General features: G+C 26.6%; 3 protein-coding genes and 1 long non-coding RNA gene across 6 annotated transcripts in view; 3 read left to right on the top strand and 1 right to left on the bottom strand.

Moving 5' to 3' along the window:
• Positions 1 to 4,223: 4,223 nt before the first annotated feature.
• LOC122715451 (ubiquitin-protein ligase E3A) lies at positions 4,224 to 10,928 on the top strand. Of its 3 annotated transcripts, none has more exons than XM_043937661.1 (12): positions 4,224 to 4,797; positions 5,534 to 5,669; positions 5,753 to 5,933; positions 6,754 to 7,119; positions 7,195 to 7,505; positions 7,603 to 7,800; positions 7,923 to 8,222; positions 8,278 to 8,478; positions 8,578 to 8,855; positions 8,936 to 9,152; positions 9,227 to 9,462; positions 9,577 to 10,928. In XM_043937661.1, exons 1-12 carry the CDS (start codon positions 4,751 to 4,753, stop codon positions 9,695 to 9,697), a joined length of 2,592 nt encoding a protein of 863 aa, XP_043793596.1. In that variant the 5' UTR covers positions 4,224 to 4,750; the 3' UTR covers positions 9,698 to 10,928. The 3 variants fall into 3 exon arrangements, with proteins under 3 accessions (XP_043793596.1, XP_043793597.1, XP_043793599.1); XM_043937662.1 differs by having other exon boundaries at positions 5,479 to 5,669; XM_043937664.1 differs by lacking the exon at positions 4,224 to 4,797 and adding an exon at positions 5,199 to 5,329 and having other exon boundaries at positions 5,479 to 5,669.
• Positions 10,929 to 11,219: 291 nt separating this feature from the next.
• LOC122715452 lies at positions 11,220 to 13,098 on the top strand. Its single transcript, XM_043937665.1, has 4 exons — positions 11,220 to 11,375; positions 11,577 to 11,838; positions 11,925 to 12,178; positions 12,673 to 13,098. The coding sequence occupies exons 1-4, from the start codon at positions 11,220 to 11,222 to the stop codon at positions 12,880 to 12,882; spliced, it is 882 nt and encodes a 293-aa protein (XP_043793600.1). The 3' UTR covers positions 12,883 to 13,098.
• Positions 13,099 to 14,237: 1,139 nt separating this feature from the next.
• The window catches only part of LOC122715478 (chaoptin-like), a 9,794-nt gene continuing 1,418 nt past the window's right edge, over positions 14,238 to 22,613 (bottom strand). The window contains exons 2-16 of the mRNA XM_043937704.1: positions 21,756 to 22,044; positions 21,286 to 21,456; positions 19,897 to 20,372; positions 19,513 to 19,732; positions 19,038 to 19,348; positions 18,336 to 18,560; positions 18,019 to 18,240; positions 17,771 to 17,939; positions 17,016 to 17,548; positions 16,208 to 16,402; positions 15,803 to 16,087; positions 15,560 to 15,685; positions 15,340 to 15,453; positions 14,910 to 15,145; positions 14,238 to 14,697 (exon numbers count right to left, since the gene is read on the bottom strand). Coding sequence (XP_043793639.1) covers positions 14,409 to 14,697; positions 14,910 to 15,145; positions 15,340 to 15,453; positions 15,560 to 15,685; positions 15,803 to 16,087; positions 16,208 to 16,402; positions 17,016 to 17,548; positions 17,771 to 17,939; positions 18,019 to 18,240; positions 18,336 to 18,560; positions 19,038 to 19,348; positions 19,513 to 19,732; positions 19,897 to 20,372; positions 21,286 to 21,456; positions 21,756 to 22,044 — 3,861 coding nt within the window. The 3' untranslated portion in view covers positions 14,238 to 14,408. The remainder of the gene's footprint in view (positions 14,698 to 14,909; positions 15,146 to 15,339; positions 15,454 to 15,559; positions 15,686 to 15,802; positions 16,088 to 16,207; positions 16,403 to 17,015; positions 17,549 to 17,770; positions 17,940 to 18,018; positions 18,241 to 18,335; positions 18,561 to 19,037; positions 19,349 to 19,512; positions 19,733 to 19,896; positions 20,373 to 21,285; positions 21,457 to 21,755; positions 22,045 to 22,613) is intronic.
• On the top strand, positions 17,511 to 19,031 carry LOC122715482. Its single transcript, XR_006346840.1, has 3 exons — positions 17,511 to 17,599; positions 17,751 to 17,932; positions 18,506 to 19,031. It is a non-coding gene; the product is annotated as an uncharacterized LOC122715482 (long non-coding RNA).

Raw genomic sequence — 22,613 nt, 5'->3', positions numbered from 1 at the left:
GCACAATTATCAATATCAAAATTCAAATATTAATTTGAAAGTATCCAAAAAGTATCCATAAATTATATCAATGGAACCATAAATAATCAAACCTCAGCTCAAATTCAAATCTTGAAATTTCAAACTTTACCAAGGAAATCATATGAGTATCATCTATCAAATCTTAACTCTAAGATAATTATGCAAGATCACATGATCATAAACAAAATTTCTCATATTTCAGAAACTTATTTCTCAAATCTAATATCAAAGTTTCGAGATTACAAATTCCCAGACACTCTCAATCCCATAATTTGAGACCTTGGACTCCATATCTTGGGCTCATCCTGATCTTGCAAAAGATTGTATCCTGCAAGGATTCAACTATAAGATTGCTCTTTGAAGATTTCTCGCATTCAAAATCATCATAGATAGTAAATAATTATATTGAACGAATATCTTATTATTATAAAATTTTGAATATTTGAATATTTGATCGAATAACTTAAAAAAAATTTCAATTCACTATCTTGTGCAGTGAAAAATATACTATACTTGTTGACATTGACATGTCCTTGATTCACAATATATTCATAAATAAAAATAATACACATAGATATAAATATAAAAATAATAAAAATGTATTAATATATTCGTGAGAGAGTTTTGAATGATCGATTCTAGTTTTCAAAACAAACACAAACAAAATATTAATTGAAGTTTATTTATTAAGTTACAAACAATTTAAGTTTGTTTCAGATGAAGGAGAGGCAGAGATTAAGCAAAACGATGTGAGAGAGAGACCTGTCTCATTCTATCTCCATCTTATTTCGTTTAATGCAAATTTAAATTGCTTATAATTTCATAAATAAGTCTCATTTGACATTTTTGTATATCAAGTTTTGTATTCCTTTTGATCTCTAGAATCTCGAACTTTCCATAGAATATTAATATTCTATTTCGATTATTATTCATTTCGATAACTTAATACATTTTTTTCATGAAAGAAAAAAATATTTTTACGAGTATTACAATGGAATAAGAACGATTTCGTAGAGATGGAAAAACGAAAGAAGGATAATCAGAATAAACAGAAGCAATGACACTGAGGAAGAATGATGAAAAAAGTGTGAAAAGTATCACAAAAAGAGGTGAATAAAAGATGAGAATAAAAATAGAGCGACAAAGAGAGGTAAATGCAAAGAAACGAAAAGGCAGAGATACATATAGGTACAAGTAGTGAAGGATAACAAACGAATGGCAAAGTTGGCCTTGATCAAAACTCAGCCGCATCCAAGCGGAAGCTTCATCCCCTATCAAGCGATCCCTCGTCTCTCTATAAATCTGTGTACTTTTCTGTTTCTCGATCTCTATCTCGTACCCGTCATTCCAATTCTAGCTTTTCGACCGTGAAAGAAAAAAGGCCTATTTACTTTATTCTCTCGTCCAAGTTTTGCTTTCGTCCATGATAACGACAGCAATTGTCTCATCGAAACTCTATTGGCTTGAAAGAAGAAATAAAAGATCGATAGTGAACACTTTTCATCCAGTTTGATTAAATTCGTACGGACAAATCGATCGCATATTTTCTTCTGTGTCGATGCGTCTTTGATTCGAAGATTGAATAAAGAGTTTAATCATTCCCTCTTGTGATTCCAGTGAAGCGTGGTCTTGCTTCACTGGTCTACACAACTTTCGATATCTGCTGTGCATTTTTAATGTTCGATAAGAACGTTTAAGAATTGTAAAATCGAGAAAAAATTAAATTAGAATGAATATTTGTAACATTATGAATTAGAAAAAGATTAATGATGTATGATTTAAATTAAAAATATTATTTAAAATTTAGAAACTTGAAATCTTTAAAAATTCACTTATAAACAAATTACTAATTGCTAACTTTGATGCAATAGACAATTTTTATAAATAAAATTTTTCGATATAATTCAAAATAATATGATAATGATGGAATGAATAAATGGATAAAATATTTTTGCGTGATTAATGTCTAATAATAATTAAAGTTTCGTAAAAAAAAATTATTATCTTTATTGACTTTATGAATTTCTTTTTCAATAATTCACAATAATTTATTATTGTTATTATTGTAATTTATTATTGTTATTATTTACATTTTTTTCTAACAAATTGTTCTACTTTTTATAATAACTTTTTGAATTTACGTTAAATAATTAACAGAAAAATGTTTATCGATAAAAGAAAAATCGAAGATCAATTTTTTGCTAATTATTAAAAAATTTCGAGGATACATCAAATCAACTGATGTCCTTCTTACTTCGTTTTCAAGTAAAAGACACTGTTACAAAGCTTTGACATATTTTGAAGATGGATATAGATATGTATCATTGAAAAATCTCGAGTAGTTGGCTTGGTATCAAATTACTGATGACACTACTTGTATGAGCACCAATTTTTGTCTAATCAGCGACTCTTGATCATCCAGCAAAATGGTTTCAGTTATCTACCACGAAAGCAATCTCAAAAACTTTAAATTACATTGTCGACTTATAACTTGGTAACTCGTCGTTTGGCACAAATCCTGCTCATTTACTGTGCGCGTAATTAAAAAAATTATGGTATTTAAAAGAATGATTATGGATGTATATACAAATTAATTTTAGGTATGTGTATAATTATTATTTAATAATTTGTTTATTATAGAAATTAATAATTATTTATTATAGAAATATTATTAATTAATTTTACGATTTGTTTTACATTTTTATTAACTTTCTATATTTTTCTGTTCTATCGTAAATTAACAATGTATAATTTATATATTAAATAAAATAAATTGTTTTTACACGATATAATTGATTTGCGAAATTAAAATTATGAAACGTTTAATTTAAATTTGAAATACTGAAAAAATATGCATATATCTTATCTGAGAATAAATATCACAGAAATACTCGCAATTAAAATAAAATAAATTTCAGAACATAATTTATCAAAAAAATGTATATCTTATATATGGAATAATTAAAGTTTTGATAAAATTATTTTCTGAAAATACAGTTCTTCTCTCAAAAATTCGAAATAAATTCAAATATAAGAGTAATTGTATGCGATCATTAAGCAAAAACATCTACTTTCCATCTTTTTTCTTTTTCTCTTCGTTACGTTTTTCAAAAGTTACAAATCGACGTTAAAAATGTGATTCTAGAAAAATTCTCGCTCGACGCGTATGTTTAACGTTGTAATTAACGAGAAAGTGGCGAGAACATGTATTCGAATGAAATATAGCCAGCGTACATATAGGAAGGTGCGACCGTAGGAGCGGCTTTATTCACATGTCTGACTAAATGGCATTGCTTAGCACCGATAATTTCAAATTCTTTTTCCCGTAAATTAATGATTTCGCCTCTGTCTTTCATTTTAAAAATTTAATTTTCCTTTTTATTTATTTCGAACTTGATAGAAATTATCGAAAGATACCGCTAACTTATCACCATTCTTTATTATTTTTAAATTTGTTCCTCGTTTACTCATTATCAGATTCGTAAAAGAATTACACTTAGTGCCATTTGTTATGATAACGCATATTAGATTAAAATCGATATTGATATTTCTATCGAAAAATTGTTATAGAATTTTTTTTAATCTTATTTTTATTTTCCTGTTTGTTAATAATTAGAATTTTAATAATATATCGGTAAATATCAATGCATCAAAAATCAATAGAATTTATAAAATAATTTAAATCCAGCGTTAAATAAAATAATAAAAATAAATATATTTATATATTATTATATATAAATATAAATATATTATATATTATTATATTATAGATAAATTCCATTTTATTTGAAAAATAAATTATTTCATATGATTTACTTGATTAAAAAAATAAATCAATAGAAAGAATATTATCTTTTATTTATTTTTAAAATAAATTTTTTCAAACAAGTAAATATATACATTTAGAACATATGAAAAAAATATTTATATATCCCGCTTTTATGCATATACCAATCAAATAAAATCGAATATTATTAAAAAATATTAAAATTAATATTAATTTTAAAATGAATCATTTAATTAAACAGAATTTTATCAATAATATTAATATGAATTGATTTATAAAAATCAATATTAATTAAAAATTAATATTAAAAATATTAAAAAAACAGTTTTGCTTGGCATACGATCTAGACTAGATATCACCGACTCATCGATAAATCGAAAAATATTACTATGCTCGATTAATCGAAAATCTCGAATCACAGCTGGTCGTGGCCGTGTTGAATAGTAGACAGCAGCTAAAAAAGTGCCACAAAATAATTATTTTTCTTTCTTTCTCAGTGTCTTAAAATTGACTTAAAAATCGTATATCAATAGGATCAACAAATCATACGATTGACGAACATTATATGTTATATTTTCGTGTATACGGTGTTTACCTAACCTCGATCAAGCATTCGTTTCAAATTACAGACAAATATATTTCAAGCACATCATATATTTTCTCTCTTTCTTTTCTTCTACTTCTCTCTTTCTAATACTTTTCTATCTATTCACTCTATCTTTTTTTTCTTATTCTATTTCAAAGTATATACAGTAGTGCGTAATAAGTAATAAAACGTAACACGAATATTGTATTGTGGATCTGTCGATAAAAAAGTCTTACTAAATTTAGTGATAGTGTATAAGTAGTTAACGAAATAGTAGAATAAGTAGAAGCGATCACGGTGAGATTTCTTATTGCGACAAACGAAAAGAAAGACAAAATTTCGAAAATTCACGGTCTATGAACGCCAAGGGCCAAGGGGACCCTGGAGAAGATCACGCTTCCAGGTACATATCGATATTCTGTAGCGCTTATCGTCTAGAACTTTCTCATTATTGTTTCTCACTATTTTCTTTTATTACTAACTTCTTGAGAACAAGGACTTATTTATATATACCGCGAAACATAATATCGAACGAATTTAAGCTTTGAATATTTTTAACTTTTTGTTTTGATATGACTATTCATTCAAATTTACTTCAAAAAACTTTATTTTCTAAACTGTCATTTTTACTTAAACTGACAACATCGCGAATCATTATTAATATGTCACAATCATGTATTCCTAATTGAATAAAATTACAAGTATTGAAAACCACTTCTAATTTAATTAAATTCACTTCTTTTGTTTACTCTTTGACATCGTGATTTAACAGTATCCAAATTAGTATCTATTTTTATAACAAAATTTTTATTTTTTCGTTCTCAATATAAAAGAGAACTTTTGCGCATTTCAAGTGCAAAACATAAAACTTTAATTCTTTTTAAATATATACAAATTATTATAAAAGGATTTCATATCACAAACAAATTTCATAGGTTATGATTGTTCAAATATTAATAAATATTAATTAAAATCTGTAATTACTTTTAATATATTATAATAATTTTTCAATATTATAAAAAATTTCATAATATTTAATATATATTTATTACATAATAATAATTTTTCCTTTATTTTGTTTTAGAATATCTATTACAATACAATATTGTAATCCCTACATTCTGTTATTAAATTATTAGGGGAGGAGCAAAGAGCCCTTGCAGCGACATGAAGCGTGCAGTTGCCAAAAAATTGATTGAACGATATTTTTATCAATTAACTGATGGATGTGGCAATCCTGATTGTGATAATCAAAATTGTGCATCTAGTGGCAAAGTATGTAATTAACAACTATGTGAAAATTTTTTATCCATTGAAAAGTTTTATTATTAATAGACCTTATATTTTAAATATAACAGGTAACAAATCTTACACCAAATCAAGCTGCAGCACAAGCTATTCAATTATTTTCTCAAGAAGCAAGACTTTGTGATGGTACACAACCTAGTAAAGTAGCTCGAACAACTTTAGAACCTGGCCCAGCATCATTAGCTAAGAGTTTACCAGTTAAAAGTGTGAATCCGACATGTTCGGATGAAGGTATTGCATCAAATTCCAACATAAAACTTGTTCCTTCAACTATTGACATTTTAACATTCCCAGTAAAAATGGATATTTCTGTTGATACAAATGATTTGATGCATTATACATCTCAAACTTTAAAAAATAACAGTGTTCAAATTTCTCCCAAAAATGAATTACGAGATATAAAAATTTGTAAAAAATTAACTTTAAACAAAAACTCAAATAATTTATCTTTCAATCAAATGAATAATCACTTATATCAATTTTTCAATACAAATTATACCAATTCTATTTTACATAAATCAGATGAAAAAGCTTTTCTAAATATATTAAATAAATATAAAATTCGCATTCCAAATTATAACAACAATTCAATTACTAAACAAAAAAAACGTAAGAAAGTAAAAAAGTCATTTACACATAGAATGAATAAAAAACGTAAAAATAAATATTCTTCAAAAAAATTATCTTCTAGAAAACAATCTAAATCTTGTACAAAATATTGTTCTCGTTTTGTTACAAAATTATTAATACTCAATTTATATCTCAAATATTTAGAAAAGGAAAGATACACAAAATATATTTCAAAAATTTAAAATATTTTTTAATAGAACTATATTTTACACAAAAAATTTAATAATAGTTGTTTATCAAATTCTTGTGTGGTTGCTATGTATATTTTAATAAATGTATTTAATTCTCATTTCTTGTTATTTATTTCTAATTTAATGTAATAAAAATAATTAAATAAATTTGCATAATGATGTGTACAGTAGTTCTGTATTATTTTTAAATATTTTGATGAAAATATACAACATTGTTCTATTGTCGACAGGAAAACAGGATCCATATCTTACAGAAGCAAAACTATTGGATATAATAGAAAGATGTAAATCAGAGGGATCTTATTCACTATTAATTCGTACATTGGGAGAGGTATTTTCATGTGCAAAGGCTTTGAGTCTTAGTTTCCAAAAAACAGTAAAAAATGACTCTCCCTTGGCTGCACTTCTTGATAGAGCTTCGGATAGTTTATTGAGGCCACCTGGTGACATGGATAAAGAAGCAATCCGATCTATACAAGGAGAAGATAAAGAAGAAGATAGCAGTGAACCATCACCTACAGTTCCTAACAATGATGATACTAGTATTGATTTACCAGCTGTACGAAGAGCTTTTGCTGCTCTTTGGTCCTTACCAGGTAAGAAAATATCTTATCTAATAAAAATATTGAATACTTATTATGAATATGTAATTTCTTTTTTTTTATATTTAGGAGAAGTATTTAAGTCTGCTTTGGTTAATGCACTAGTCACTTTGGCAGACAATATTGAATTAGACTTGAGAGTATTTCGTATTATGCCAGGAGATAATATGGATAGTTTATTAAACGTATTTTTAATTGTATTTGAAATTCCTATGCTTGGAAACAGTGAATATTTAGAACTTGCTCTTCATATGCTTTGTAAAGCACTGAGCTGTTTTCCTATTGTGGCACAAGCTAAATTAGCACGTGTATGGGCTAAACATTGTAAATCTCGACTTCCAAGTATTTTACAAGCTTTACAGGAATTAATAACTGTTAAGGTATTGTTATTTAATATAATTGAAAAGTTTTACACTAAATTATTTTTCGAATTATTAAATTTTACAGTAAAATAAACAAATATTGTTATTTATTTAGGTAATAGGAGGTTCTTTTACACGAGATTATTGCGTTCAAGATGCAGACACTATTACTGCACCCACAAAAGTTATGAAAATTTTATATTATGCAAGTATGTTAGCTGGTGAGCTAGATGAACCTGATTTAAATATAGATGATGATGGTGAATCTACAAGTAATGATAAATCTGGAAGATCTTTATCACAAATTCCTCAGGTAAAATTACAAGTATTATTACAAATTATTAATTAAAATATTATTAAAATTAATTTATATATATAATTATACAATTGTATTTAACAATAATAGTATGTTTTATATTTATATTTTATATACAGGATCCATTAGCTAAAGAATTAGGAATTACTGCACTAGATGCACGGAAACCATTTATACCTTTCACTGATTTTTATAATGAACCACTTAGTGATGCAATAGAAATGGACAAAGACTTTGCATACTATAAAAGTGAAGAACCTATGAAATTTAGTTTTATGAATTATGCTTTTATCCTCACTCCTGCTACAAAAACACTCGGTTTATATTATGATAATCGCATCAGAATGTATAGTGAACGTCGAATGAGTTTTCTACAAACAGTTGTTGGACAACCGACTAATCCTTATTTAAGATTAAAGGTTTGTACATCTTTCTATTTTTATTATAACTTGTATTAACAATTGTCTAAAATAGGTGAGAAGGGATCGTTTAATAGATGATGCATTAGTCGAATTGGAAATGATTGCTGTAGAAAATCCATCTGATCTTAAGAAGCAATTAGTTGTTGAATTTGAAGGTGAACAAGGAGTTGATGAAGGCGGAGTTTCCAAAGAATTCTTTCAATTGATTGTAGAAGAAATATTCAATCCTGACTATGGCATGTTCACAACTCAGGTAATTTTTTAATTTTTAATTTTTATTGATTATAAATTAAGAAAAAATAATTTAAAAATAAAAAAATTATTTTATATAAAATATTGTAAATATTTATAGGAAGATACACAAATGACATGGTTTAATCCAACATCATTTGAAAGTGATGCACATTTTACATTAATAGGCGTTGTTCTTGGTCTTGCAATATATAATAATGTAATATTAGATGTACGTTTCTCTATGGTGGTTTATCGAAAATTGCTTGGTAGAAAAGGATGTTTTGCTGATTTAGAAGATTGGAGTCCTACGCTGTATCGAACATTGAAGGAATTGATGGATTATACCGGAGATGATATGCCAGACACATTTATGCAAACTTTCAGAGTAGCTTACAAGTAACTTATTAACTAGATCAATAATTATTGAATAAACCCTATTTAATTAATATTATAATATATAATATTCTTTTCTATAGAGATGTTTTTGGTTCAATATCTTTTCATGATCTAAAACAAAATGGTGATGAACTATTTGTGACACAAGAAAACAAAAAAGAATTCGTAGATCTCTATGCAGATTTTTTACTTAATAAATCAGTAGAAAGACAATTTAAAGCATTCAGACGTGGATTTCAAATGGTTACAGATGAAAGTCCGCTTGCATTACTTTTCAGACCTGAAGAAATCGAACAAGTATGTTTATATTATTTACAATTTGTGTATTGCATTTTATTAAGAATTATTTTTAATTAATGTTCCACTTACAGCTTGTTTGTGGTAGCAAAGTTTTCGATTTCGCGGAATTAGAAGCCGCTACAGAATATGAAGGTGGTTATACTGTTGATAGCAAAGCAGTACGTAACTTCTGGCGCGTAGCACATTCACTACCACCGGAAAGTCAACGAAGACTTCTTCAATTTACTACTGGAAGTGATAGAGTGCCAGTTGGTGGTTTATCAAGGTTAAAAATGGTTATTGCTAGACATGGTCCAGATTCTGACAGGTAAATTTTTTTAAATAAATTTAAATTCATATTTAATTATGTAATAGCTAAAATTTATAATTTTATATTTATTTTAATTGAATTGTATAACAAATATCACATATTATATTTTAGATTACCAATAGCCCACACATGCTACAATGTATTATTGTTACCAGATTACAGTACAATAGAAAAATTACAAGATCGTCTGTTAAAAGCAATCAATTATTCGAAAGGTTTTGGCATGTTATAAGTGTGTATAAAAGCTTTGATATCTTTCCCCAGTCTTTCAGAGTATATTGAATTCTAATTAAGAGTTCGAAATTCTATCCTTTTGCCCTGCTATAAAGATGTATTTATTCGAAATTTATGCAAACGCGTGGAAATATTCTGCTTTCGTAAAATAATTTGAAAAAAAAAATGAAAAAAATTATTCTCTAATAATACCTCGCAATCATTGTCCTCCAATGTTTATTTTGCAAGTTAAAAAACTAGAATTATTCTACAAAAAAATAATACAAAATTTTTGCGATAATATGCTTTGAAATTTTCTTGCACCTCTGTTATTAAGGCGCCAAAGCAAATTAACGCATTTCAACAAGTCTTGCCAAGTTGTTTCATAACTTGCACTTTTTCTGCACTTTATTATCAATATGAGAAAAGAATATTTCATTTCATTTCCAAATTAGCTTTTACAAATTGGCTGCTACAATTTATCTCATTAATTTTAATCGTAAAAACAGAAAGAGATGCAGCATAATGAAATGCATACAGCTTAAAAATAATAGTGAGATGCGCGACTGTGATGAGTGTGAAAATGGACCGAGAATAATCGGTCAGAATTTGTAGAGATATACGTATCATAGATTTAGTGAATCCTATAGTTGGTACTCGATGCTGCAAGGAAAAGCCGAGAAACACCCCTTTTGACGTTTATCGTCATTGTACACAAGACATTTTATATATTGCAAAAAAAAAAAGCAGAATCAGGATTGCTAAATCTTTTTTCTTTCATGTTTGTATGTAACTCTTTGTTTTTACATCACGTTTTATCTTGATACATAAGTATCAAATATATATGTGTAGTGTATTGAAAGTCGTGGTATAAGTCATAATGAGGTTGTTTATTGTATAAAAGTATATCCAATATGTAGAATAACAATTTCTTATACAACTAAGTTTTCGAAAAAATCAAGTTTATTTAACAAAAGTACTTGACAAGATATTCCAAACTTGATTTTCTCAAAAACGAAGTCTTTAAAAATTTTTTCACATAAAATCATCCTTTTTTGACTTTTATCATGATTTTCGATACACCTTATATATATGAATATATATAGATACGTATACATATAACACTTGGGAATGAATTTGTATAAACGTTTGTAATCAGCGGCTTTCTTAAAAAACTACTCTATGTTGTCGGTTGTCTTATTGTTAGTCACATGACAATATATAAAATAAAGTTCTAACGAGTATGTAAATTTGTGCGCTATTTATTTTAATAATGTGTAGGAACATAAGAAATCTGTATGTACGAAACCAAAAATAATCGAATTTAAATGAATCTCGTATATATACTATGTTGTCAAGTGATATTAGGTGCAATTGATAATTTCATCGTATTTTCATTTTCAAAGCAAACATCTCCTCTCAGGATGAATAGAAATGAAAATTAATTAATATTTACGCCGCTATTACGATCAAGAAGAACAAATTATAACTGGTGTTACATTGTACATGTATTGTGCCGTATTAAAAGAAAAATCAGGATTATGTGTACTGAAAGTGATCAATCTACGATCAATCGTGTATCCTGCTTCTTGAATATGAACGATTCACAGAACCAGAACAATTTCGATTTTGTACCAAAGTCTGATTATAATGAGAAATTGCATCTGGAAAATAAATGTCTTTTTCATAATCAACAAGTAAATGAAAAATAATATAATCCAGATAGATATCCTTTTATTTATATATATATATTTTTTTTATCTTTTTTATCTTTTTTTCAATTGTATTTCTCGTTTATCTTAATTACTTAAAAATAAAAAAAATTATAAATTATATATATATGTATATATATATAATTATATATATATATTTGTTTTTTTTTTTGTACGTTTAAATAGTTTCTTGAAGGAGAAAAATGTGGAATAAGAAAACGATGCACGATAAATTCGTTGACATGTGATCATTGTTCATCTTTTGGGGAAAAATTGAAGTCAAAAACAGATGGAAATTTAGATGAAAAATCAGGCGATTGGAAATATGATGAAAAATTTATAAAAGATTCTATAGAAAATATACAAGAACCTACTGAATGGAAATGGAAAAATCCTTATAGTATTTCCGATTTTGATAGGTCGAAGTATTGTCGACACAACTTTGCAGGTAAATGTTATAAAATTTAATCACAACTTTTATTAAAAAAACAAATATGTCAATGTATTAAATATTAAATTTATTTTTTTTTAAAGAAAATGATTTTACTACGAATTTATTACGTGATTTATGTGACAAAGACAGTCGTTTCAAAGTTCCTTCAAAAATTGATAACAACAAAAATATTTTGTATAATTTTCGTGAATATTTGGTCAATTATCAAGCATCTTGTGGTATTCCACGAACAGAATATTCTTTTCTGGCTCTTATTAGTATGATGGGTCGAGCAACAGGTCGATCTCTTCTTGCATTATTGTACGTCATGTTGAACATTATACCTGTTATGGAGGTATTATCTAATAATTGAATTATTATAAATTTTTTTATATTGAATTTGATTAATTGCACTGCTCAAAATAATTAAAAATATGTTTTCTCAAACATTTTTCCTAGTATTAAATAATATATTGTACTTATATTTTTTTTCATAAACTATTTTATACTTTTATTTTATTTTATCTTAATTATTTTGAGTGGTATATGATAAATCTTAATTCATAATTTATTAATAGTTTTTCATGAATTTTTCATTTCAATAAATGGTTATATCATAACTAATGAGTTATGTACATATGTATATTCTAAATTATAAAATTAAATACTTTTTAATTTCAAAAATAATAAAAAAAAATCCAATATTTAAAAAAAAAAGTATTCAAAAATTTGTAATGCTTTTTTTACAATTATTTGTAAATTTTTAATATATATTTAAATATTTATAAAATATTTAATACTTAAATATATATGTATAAATGATAAAAACGATAAAATCACATTTTCTAGGTATTCCTATATTTATTGCGATTTGTTCTGGACAAAGTTATTAGCATAAACAACTGTAAGGACTTCCGGCAAATGATGACTCAATGTGTAATATTTATAACAGAATTATTCAGTGTTTACATATGTCTATTATTTATATTCGGTTTTATTATCTTACCGATTGTACACATAGTATTTGATATAGTAGCAAAGATTATGTTTTATTATTAAAGGCAAATAATATTTACGTATAATTGAATGATTACAAACTATAATTATTGAGAATTGTTTATACATGTATAATTAAAAAATTTTCATTATATTATCTTTAGATCAAGCTTAGTTTTATTTTCTAACTTATTGTTATCAAAATCTTGTAAAGAATATCATATGTATGTATTCTTTGAAATTTTTATATTCATATATAATTTTCTTTTAATTAAATCATTTTTTTTGCATATTATTATAATATTTTTGAGGATAGAATATTATAAATAATAAAAGCATATATTATAGTATTCGGTGTAATTTTATTAAAAAATGCATCAACAGCATATATTTTAAAGGAAATATTTCTGTTTTTTAAACAGATAATAAAACAATTTCTGCTATCGAATTAATTTTTAAAATTAATAATATTACTTTTTGAAATCTTAATAATCATGCATAGATATTCAGTTTTTTAAACATTCGATATTTTTTGTTTTTAATTATTTATGAAAGATATTAAATATTTTCACTGTCAAACTAAGATTTTTTGGAAAATCATAAAAGAGAAATATAAATAAATAAATAGATATGTTTAAAATTTCGAAAATATTTTTTGTTTAATCTTCACTTTTTTAAAGATATTATAGCCTAATTTTTTTTTCTTTTACAAGTTCTTAGTTTGACAATGATAAAATATGAAAAAAAAATCCTGTTATTACATGATATTTATATATTGTATTAACAATTGTAGTAACAATTGCAACAAATGCGCTAATAATTATAAACAAAGAATAAAACTTCAATTCCTATTAATGCAACGGATTCGTATATATCAAAAGAAAAAACATATCAAATGTTTTTTTAGTACGATCGATCCGTAATCAGTCACTTTGTACGAGTATCTGAACAATTGATCCAACAGTCTCATTGATTTGAAGCGTGCTGCTTTAAACGGAAGGATGTGCAAAAATTTGTATTTCCTCTAATATATTTAATTAAAGTGCAAATTCAATTTAAAACTATTTCATTATGTTAAAAAAATGTTCATAATAAATGTTTGATGTTCAATATAAAATAATTCTATTGAAAGAGAATATATTAAATATAAACAATCGTGAATATAATCATATTAATATTAATCACTAAATCATATACACTTCATCAATAAAAAATTATTATTAACGGTGATAAATAAATAAGGAATTAAAACGATATACTTAACCTATCAGTTAATTAAATATGTCATAAATATTAATATTTACTAATAATATTTCAATAATACTTTAATATATGTAATAATATAACTTCATGATCATTTATATTCACAAAATATAACTGCAATTAATATCTATTGACAAATTTAATTTAATTAAATTTGATCATATTCACGATATATTATTTTTTTCTGGAATAAAATAGAATAGAGGTTAACTTTACATTAATAAATGATAAATCACATATTTGCACTTTAAATTATTATGCATTTCGAGGAAAGGAATGTTGAATGATTGTAATAACATAAAATACAAATACGTAAAAAGTAAGATCTAATAAATAATCATTGCAAAAATAACGAAAAGAAAGACGAGATAATGAGATGTATGAATATAAGTCGCAGTTCCCCATCCACACTCAATATCTGTTTTCAATGCTTCTAATACCGACATATTATTCTTATTTAAGCAAAATGATTCGCGTAAATCATCATCCCAACCATTGTCCCAGCAATCGAATTCATCATCTTCTTCATCTCGTTCAATATTTTTAAATTCACTATAGGTAGTGCAACGATCCTCTTGATATTGTCTATGTTTTCTTTGCCAGGTTTCCATCCATCTATAAAAAATATTTTTTCTCGAAAACTTAAAAGTAGTATTAGAAATATTAAAAATAAGTAATTAGAACGAAGAAAAGTTTATTTTATTAATTGATATTATAATATTGATAATTATGTATATATAATAATTATTAAGAAATAATATATATATATATATTACATACATATACATAATTATATACATAAATTAATAACAGAGTTAATGACTTACCCAATGTCGCAGTCACAAGTAAAGTAGCTTCCTCTCACCGTGAGTTTTAACAGAAATCGTTTTCCTGGCACGCCTGGCTTGTATCCATTAGATGGATTGTGAAGCGTTCGCACGTCATTGTGGCGAAGATGAATTGTCACATTCCTCACCCATTCTGCATTATCAAACATTTGTTTGGGCACGGTGTTCACACTTGTATTGTACATTCCAAAATGCAAGTGTGGATTTCTTATACCCTAGGATAGATATGAAAATCAATTTTTTTAATTAATTGATTATAATTCTTAACTTAATAATTATATTGAGTTAATAATTAATAATTTATTACAGTATTACAATATTTTTAAATTTGTCTTTTGTCTTTTTGTTCAGTAAAGAATATATTTAATAATAAAGAATATATTTAATAAAAAATCAGTTAGATACATACTCGCAATATATCCGAGTCTACATTTTTTAATGCTCGACCTGTCAACGTAATATTAAATAATTTATTAGGAAACTTCCCTTTCATTTCTTTTTCCAAATTCGTGTCATTTTGTACCTATAATAATATATAAAAAATTTTAATCGATGCTAATATTTAATACTTTTTAAAAAGATTTTAAAATAGCAAAAAATAGCTTCTTATTATAATATTTCACACGTACGTCGATGACTAAATGCCTTAAACCGTGATTGTATTCAAGAATGTTGGGAAAATTGAAATTTTTTACACCATTGTAAGCAGTTATATATAACTTACGAAGTTTTGTAGCTTTACAAAGTGCTCCGCTCTGTTTGAAAAAAAAATTTGATTTCAATAGAAAAAAATATAATATATTTTAATTTTATAATTTAACTTTATCATTCTATCATTTTAAATTTAAATTTTTTCGATGTAAAAAACTTACTTCGAATGTCAATAAAGATAATCGTCGTATATCCAATTCCTCAAGGCTATCTGCGATACCTAAGAAACTAGTATTAGTAACAGCTGTGATTGGATTATCGGCCAAATTAAAAGTTTTTAATTCAGGTAGGGTATGCGTGATCAATGGCACCACTGTTAGATCGTTGGCACTCAGATCTAAATAGTGAAGAGATGTTAAGTTCGATGCCATTTCCGGTGGTATCGATGCCAACTCATTGTGTGCCAAGTACAACGTTTGCAATCGTCTTAATGGCAATTCTGGCACCTTTAAAAAATATAGATATTCTTTTCAATTACGATTCTTTTTAAATTCAAATTATTTTCAGTGAATATGAATATAATATATAATAAAGATATAATAAATATATATTTAAATAATACATACACTTAAAAGCGAAATGTTGCTTAAATCAAGATATAAAAGCGAGTCCTCTAAACCATGAAATGTTCTTCCACGTGATTCCAAAAGTAATTGTTTATTATGACTCAAGTCTAGATGAGTTAAATATGATAAATCAGAGAATATCCCATCGTCGAGCCTGACCAATCGATTATAAGACAAATCTAACCATGTCAAACTCTGAAATGAACAGAAATTCGAATTGCTTTTTTATGTTTTGACACGTGAAGAATTAATTTTAAAGAAATGCAAATATCACTTTTATACATTTATAACAATGACTTATTTCTTTTTAAGAAAATATAAAGTTTAACGATTAAATTTTTCTAAGTTATACATATAGAGGATACTAATATATTCATAAGATTCTTCAGAGAATCGACTCTAAGTTCTAGAAGTTAAAACGAATACAAAAGTTGTTACAAAAATATTTATTTATTAAGTTATAAGCAAATTTAAGTTTGCATTGGATGGAAACCAGACAAAGATAAAGCAAAATATCTGTATGACGTAGAGCTATCTCATTCTATTTTCGTTTTCATCTAACTTCAATAGTTAATAAATAAGTCTCTCGTTTGTATCAATTTTTTTGTTTACTTTAACTTTTAGAATCAATTCTTCGAAGATATTCCACAAATATATTAACACTTTATACTTTTCAAGAAAACAAATACAAGATAATAAAATTATTTAAAAGTTAATTTATAGTGAATTTATAAGTATGAAATCGAATTTATTCATTTGACTTTTTGCTCATGAATTAAATTTTATTTCTAGAATATATCAAACTGACTCGTAATCTAAATATGGCGTCAGTAGTATGGATTCCCGAGAGAGTGTTCCAAGACAAATCCAACATAGATAAACTGGCAGCCGCTGAGATAGACATGGTTTTTGTGGGTAATCTCATAAATTGATTATGAGACAGATCCAAACTCTCGATATTAGCTTCGGAAAACATATTATCCGGCAATGTTCTCAGCTTATTATGAGAAAGATCAATAATCCTTAGCTTCTTCAACGGTCTAAATGCCTCTGCTGGAATGTCCATGATATTGTTCCAAGAAAGAAAGAGCACTTGGATATTTTTCGTGTTTCTGAAGCAATCGAAGTCGATCTCCATCAGCTCGTTGTGACTAACGTCGAGCCATTGCAAGTGTGGCATATTTCCGAAGACACCTTGAGTTATGTTGGTCAATTGGTTATGAGCCAAATAGAGATGTGTTAACGAGAATTCCACTGGCTTGAAATAATACTTCATTATATCGGATATATTGTTGTAGCTGAGGTCGAGAACTTTGATGTTCGATTGAATTGTTCCGCCGACTGCAAAGGAAATTAGCTGAATTACGTACTTACTTAAAATTCTAACTGTATGTAAGTCTTGAGTTCTAATCCATGCGTATGTTTGATATTTGCGTGTACTATTGATTCGATGCAAGATTTATAATTAAAAAACAACATTCGTGCCGATTTCTAACATTTATAAAATTTACAAAAAATTCGTTTAAACATGATTTGTTCAAAGAAATTCCACGATAAACTTACTGGTGGTCGGTGGCGTGAATGTGGTACTGTTAATCCATAATTTTGGAATTTCGTTATGGCTGGCGTTCACTTTGAACGACGACAACGTTCCTACTTGATCGAACGAAGCGAAATCGAACTCGGTCAGATCGTTATACGCGAGATCGAGATACTCCAGATCAGGTAAATTCTTCAATTTAAATAATTACAATTTTAATTCGATATTACTGTAAAACGTTACATAAAGTAAGTTCAATGAATAATATTACCTGAAAGGCTTCATCCGTGATATCCTTTATTTTGTTGCCTCGCAAATTAATATATTTCAACAGTTTCATGTTCATAAATGCTCGCCTTTCGATTTTATCTATAGCGTTGTCCTCTAAATTTATCATAGTTAATTTTGGCAGGTCGACGAACGTATGAGTTTGGATCGTTTTAATCATATTAAACGAGAAATTCACTTCTTCCAGATAGGAATGTATATCACCCTGAATTAATTTTTACCAACATTAGTAAACGTAATATTAATAATTTTGATCGAATCGAACAACAAATTAAAAAAAAAAAATCACATAATCTGTACCTGAAAAGTTCCTTTTCTGATACTGTCGATTTCGTTGTCCTGCAATTCCATTCGTTTAATCCTCTTCAGAAAATGAAAAGACGTGTCCGGTAGTGATTTAATTTTATTGTTGCTAAAATCAAAATGTTGTAGATTCGTCAGGAATTTAAATGGCGCTTTCGGTATTTCAGAAACGGAAGGAGATAGAGCGTGAGACATTCTCAATGTTAGAAGCGAATGGCCGACCTGAGGAAATTTGAATCAGATGAAACTGACGAGAAATGAAAGTTTATTCTTTTTTTTTTCTTTTCTACTATAATTTTTCGTTTAAGTGATATATTAAGTGATATAATAATAAACAAAATCTTATTTAATTAATTCGTTATAATAAAAATTCCAATAATATGAAGTTCCACTATATGTATATGTTTATTATATTTTTTTCTATACAATTTTTTATAATAGAAGCCTTTTATTAGAATTATCCATGGATCTTTAACTTGGGAATACGATTCGAATCTAGTTCAATTAAATATTAAGCTAAATTAACTAAACCTTGGATTAAGATTTTGTATGGTTGCTCGGTTAGCAAGTTGGTAGTTTGAGAGCGCAAAAAAAGAATAAACAATTATATATAGTATATATAATACTCAATAATATCATTTTATATACTTGAATTTCAAACCCTTTGGAAAGAAAATATTGCAAAGCAAATGGAATTACCTCGGAGAAAGCTTCGTCTTCTATTGTGGATATCGAATTTTCGGAGAAATCCAGATATTTGATCCCGCGTACATGCATGAAAGCATGACTTTTGATGGTGTTCAGATTACTTTTCACAATACGAAGCTCTTTGATATCCATCCCGTATTCCATAAAATTATCTGGAGATAACGTCGACTCTGGTATTCGTGAGATAGAAAGGAATCGCATGTTCCTCATTTGTCGTAGATCTTGAAGTGACACCACGCTGTTTTCTTTCCCGCTTAGATCCAGATTATACAAAGAATATTGGAAACCATTAAATACCTCGGCTAATAACAAATATAGAATCGACATATATAAATATACAAAGATTAAAATTTATATTAATTTTAAAGATATCAAGCAAATCATCAAACATTTTGAAAATTTTATAATAGAATTGAAAGAAGTAAATTATTTGCAGAATTATATAAATAATTTTAAATTATTTTACCCGGTGAAAAGGTTTGAATCTTGTTTTCACGGAAGATTAAAGTGCGTAGAAAATCGTATTCTTGGAAAATAGGACTTGGAAGTAACGTAATATTATTTCCCGAGAGATCCAACAACTCGAGAGACGATTCCAAACCAACGAAATTAGATGAATCGACCTCCAACAGATCGCAATCACTCAAATAAAGTTCCCGTATTCTCGAATCCCTAAACGTACCCTCCTAAAATATACGATTCAAATTTCTAATAAGATTCGTGTTTTCTAGAATAAGCAAACAAAGACAACAAATTTCTAAAATTTTTAAAATACAAAAATTTAATCAAAAATTTTTTAAAAATTATCTACTCGAACAAACTTAAAATTATAATATTTCGGAAATCCTACCTCGATCATCGTTAAAGGATTACCATCCAAATAAGTCTTGTTGACTTTTAAAAAGTGCTGAAAATCACCAGACATCAGAGTCTCGATTTGATTGTAATCCAGACGCAATATATCGAGAGACATTTGAAGTCCCTTGATTTCTGACTCCAATTGGGGGTTCAACATTTTCGATATCCTGTTATAACTAAGATCTAACACTTTCATACGCTTCAATGACGATAATTGCGCGTAAGGTATGTGTGTCAATTGATTTCCGTTCAGATACAGATGTATCAGATGCGCCATGCCATCTCTGAATACAGAAGGATCGATTTCCTTCAAGTTATTGTCACGTAGATCGAGCATATCCAAGTAAGTGAGACCCGCGAACGCGTCTGCTGGAAGTTTGTCAATTGCATTACGTCCCAATCGCAATTTTTGCAAGGAATTCTCGAGACCACGCCAGTTGTCTGAGGCGATCTTTGATATTTTGTTTCCTATACAAAGGAAATTGAAATCATTCGTGTTTTTTCTCTCCTTTTACATTTTTAATCACTTATTTGCTGCTATATATATGCTGATATATATAATTAAAAAAAAATTGTAATTCTTGTATTTGCAGTCTCTGGTCAAAAAGAGTAGAATTACTCGCAGTTTTCAATATTGCTTCGCTTCAATATTGCTTGGATTATTTTTAAATTGTGAAATAAAATTTTTTAAATAAAATTTAATAGTCTGAACGGAATTTAATTACAAATTTTAATAATTTGTATTATATTAATGTTATCATTTATAATATTTTATCTTTTTTTTTTTATAATGGAGTGTATATTGTATGAACGATAAAATTTCTGTATATGATAAAAATATCACTTATAATTTGTATGATAACTGATTGAACCAATGCAACATTTGGATCTCGAATCTCGAACAATGAATAATTGAATTGGATTAATCTTTCTTGATTTGTTAAGAGATTAAGACAGAATTAAGTGAGAGTGTTTAAAAAAAGAACTAAATTTTAAAATTTAAAATTTTTGCAATAAATTAATATAAATTGGACAATATCAAAAGAGTTATATTGCTACATGATAATTAATTATTATCAAATATCGTTCAGAAATTTAAAAAATTTTAAATTTTACTAAAAATTACAAGAAATGTTGAAAATTGTAAATAGTTCTAATTTTTTGAGCAGTAGACACATATTCATTGATTGAATTTAATAAATGATTCTTTCATTTTGTCATCTAATGATATTTTTATATATTTTTTTCGATATGTACAAAGGTTTCATATTATTCCATTATCGATCAAATAATGTTTCTTATTATTTTCTATCATGAATTTTTCGAAGATTATATATAAAAATATTAAAAAAAAAAAAAAGAAGAAAAGAAAAGAAGATACCTGTTAGATCAAGAAGTTGTAATTTCTGCAAATGTCTGAATGACTTGCTAGGAATTTTCTCCAGCCGATTGTAGGGTAATTCGAGCTCCCATAATGATCTCTCAAGCCCTAGGAAAGCTTCGTCAGGGATGTCAGCCAAGGGATTATGCTTGATTCGTAGTTTGTACAGACCTGAGAGATAGGAGAATGACGTAAACGTAAGAATTGCATCCTACCCTAAGAATACAATAACATAATCGGCGATACACGGTCACTGCTCTTTAATCCCTATACGTATTATTCTTTTCTTTGATCGATGATCTTTTCCAAAATTCTAGTATAAGATAATATAATGAAACGAGATCATGAATAATTTACATTTTGGATTATTTTTAAATTGTGAAAAAAATTAATTAATTTTGATACGAAAAAAAAATTCTTTTAAAATTTTATTTCGCGCGTTGTTAATTAATTTTTCTCGATTTATATACCTGTATTCATGAGAAACTGTGGTTGCAAAAACATCAATCCATTGTTCTCCAATTGTAGCATAAACACTTTGGAAGAATTTATTGGCAGGGGTATTCGCGGCATTGGTACATTGTAACAGGTCACTATACCCAAATCAGGAATGGCTTTCGAGCAAGTGCAAAGGGGGTTGAAGAAACACGGTGGATATTGCACTGGAAGCTCGTGCATCCGAGCCAAGGATGCCCACATCATCAATAATAGAGTAAAAATGACCAGCACGTAACCCATTTTTATTATTATTTTCAAATTCTGTAATGGTATAATAATTAAAATAATAATAAATATTTTTTCTGCTTAAATCTTAATATTTCGAATTTTCAACTCGTTAACTTTTTTTTCTTATAGTAATATTATGTATATAGTAATATTAATATACACTTACTTAAAATTATTCGAATATTCAGTCGTAAATTACAAATAAATTTCAATAATATCTATATATATATTTCTATGTATATAAATGATCATTTTCATTTATAAATATCAAATATTCATTTTTAAATATCAAAATGTTTAAATAAATTATTTAATTGTACAACTATTAATTATTATTGAGTTTAAATAATTTATCTTATAAAAGAAATTTAATTTTATAAAATATATTATCTCATTAAATGTAATAATTTAATTCCACAATGACGTCAATTATTTTTTTTGATTGAAGGAAAACCATATACATTCGTCATATATAATCATTTTTTCACAAACAAGCCAATTATTAGTTATAGTCTAATCTTTTTAATATTATTATAATATTGACGCATGTGGTTTACATATATATATATATATATATATATATATATATATATATATCCATA

The sequence above is a fragment of the Apis laboriosa genome, unplaced genomic scaffold (assembly GCF_014066325.1).
Source record: "Apis laboriosa isolate Shangri-la unplaced genomic scaffold, ASM1406632v1 scaffold35_cov144, whole genome shotgun sequence".
In the NCBI taxonomy this organism is placed as follows: Eukaryota; Metazoa; Arthropoda; class Insecta; order Hymenoptera; family Apidae; genus Apis; species Apis laboriosa.
This window is presented reverse-complemented; position numbering and strand designations above follow the sequence as displayed.

Bases quoted from the DNA above. Each gene is read 5' to 3' on its own strand.
- LOC122715452 (XM_043937665.1), top strand. From the start codon at position 11,220: ATGTGTACTGAAAGTGATCAATCTACGATCAATCGTGTATCCTGCTTC. The intron at 11,376-11,576 runs GTAAATGAAAAA...ACGTTTAAATAG, and splicing joins GTCTTTTTCATAATCAACAA to TTTCTTGAAGGAGAAAAATG. The intron at 11,839-11,924 runs GTAAATGTTATA...TTTTTTTTAAAG, and splicing joins TTGTCGACACAACTTTGCAG to AAAATGATTTTACTACGAAT.
- LOC122715451 (XM_043937661.1), top strand. From the start codon at position 4,751: ATGAACGCCAAGGGCCAAGGGGACCCTGGAGAAGATCACGCTTCCAG. The intron at 5,670-5,752 runs GTATGTAATTAA...TAAATATAACAG, and splicing joins ATTGTGCATCTAGTGGCAAA to GTAACAAATCTTACACCAAA. The intron at 9,153-9,226 runs GTATGTTTATAT...TTCCACTTACAG, and splicing joins GACCTGAAGAAATCGAACAA to CTTGTTTGTGGTAGCAAAGT.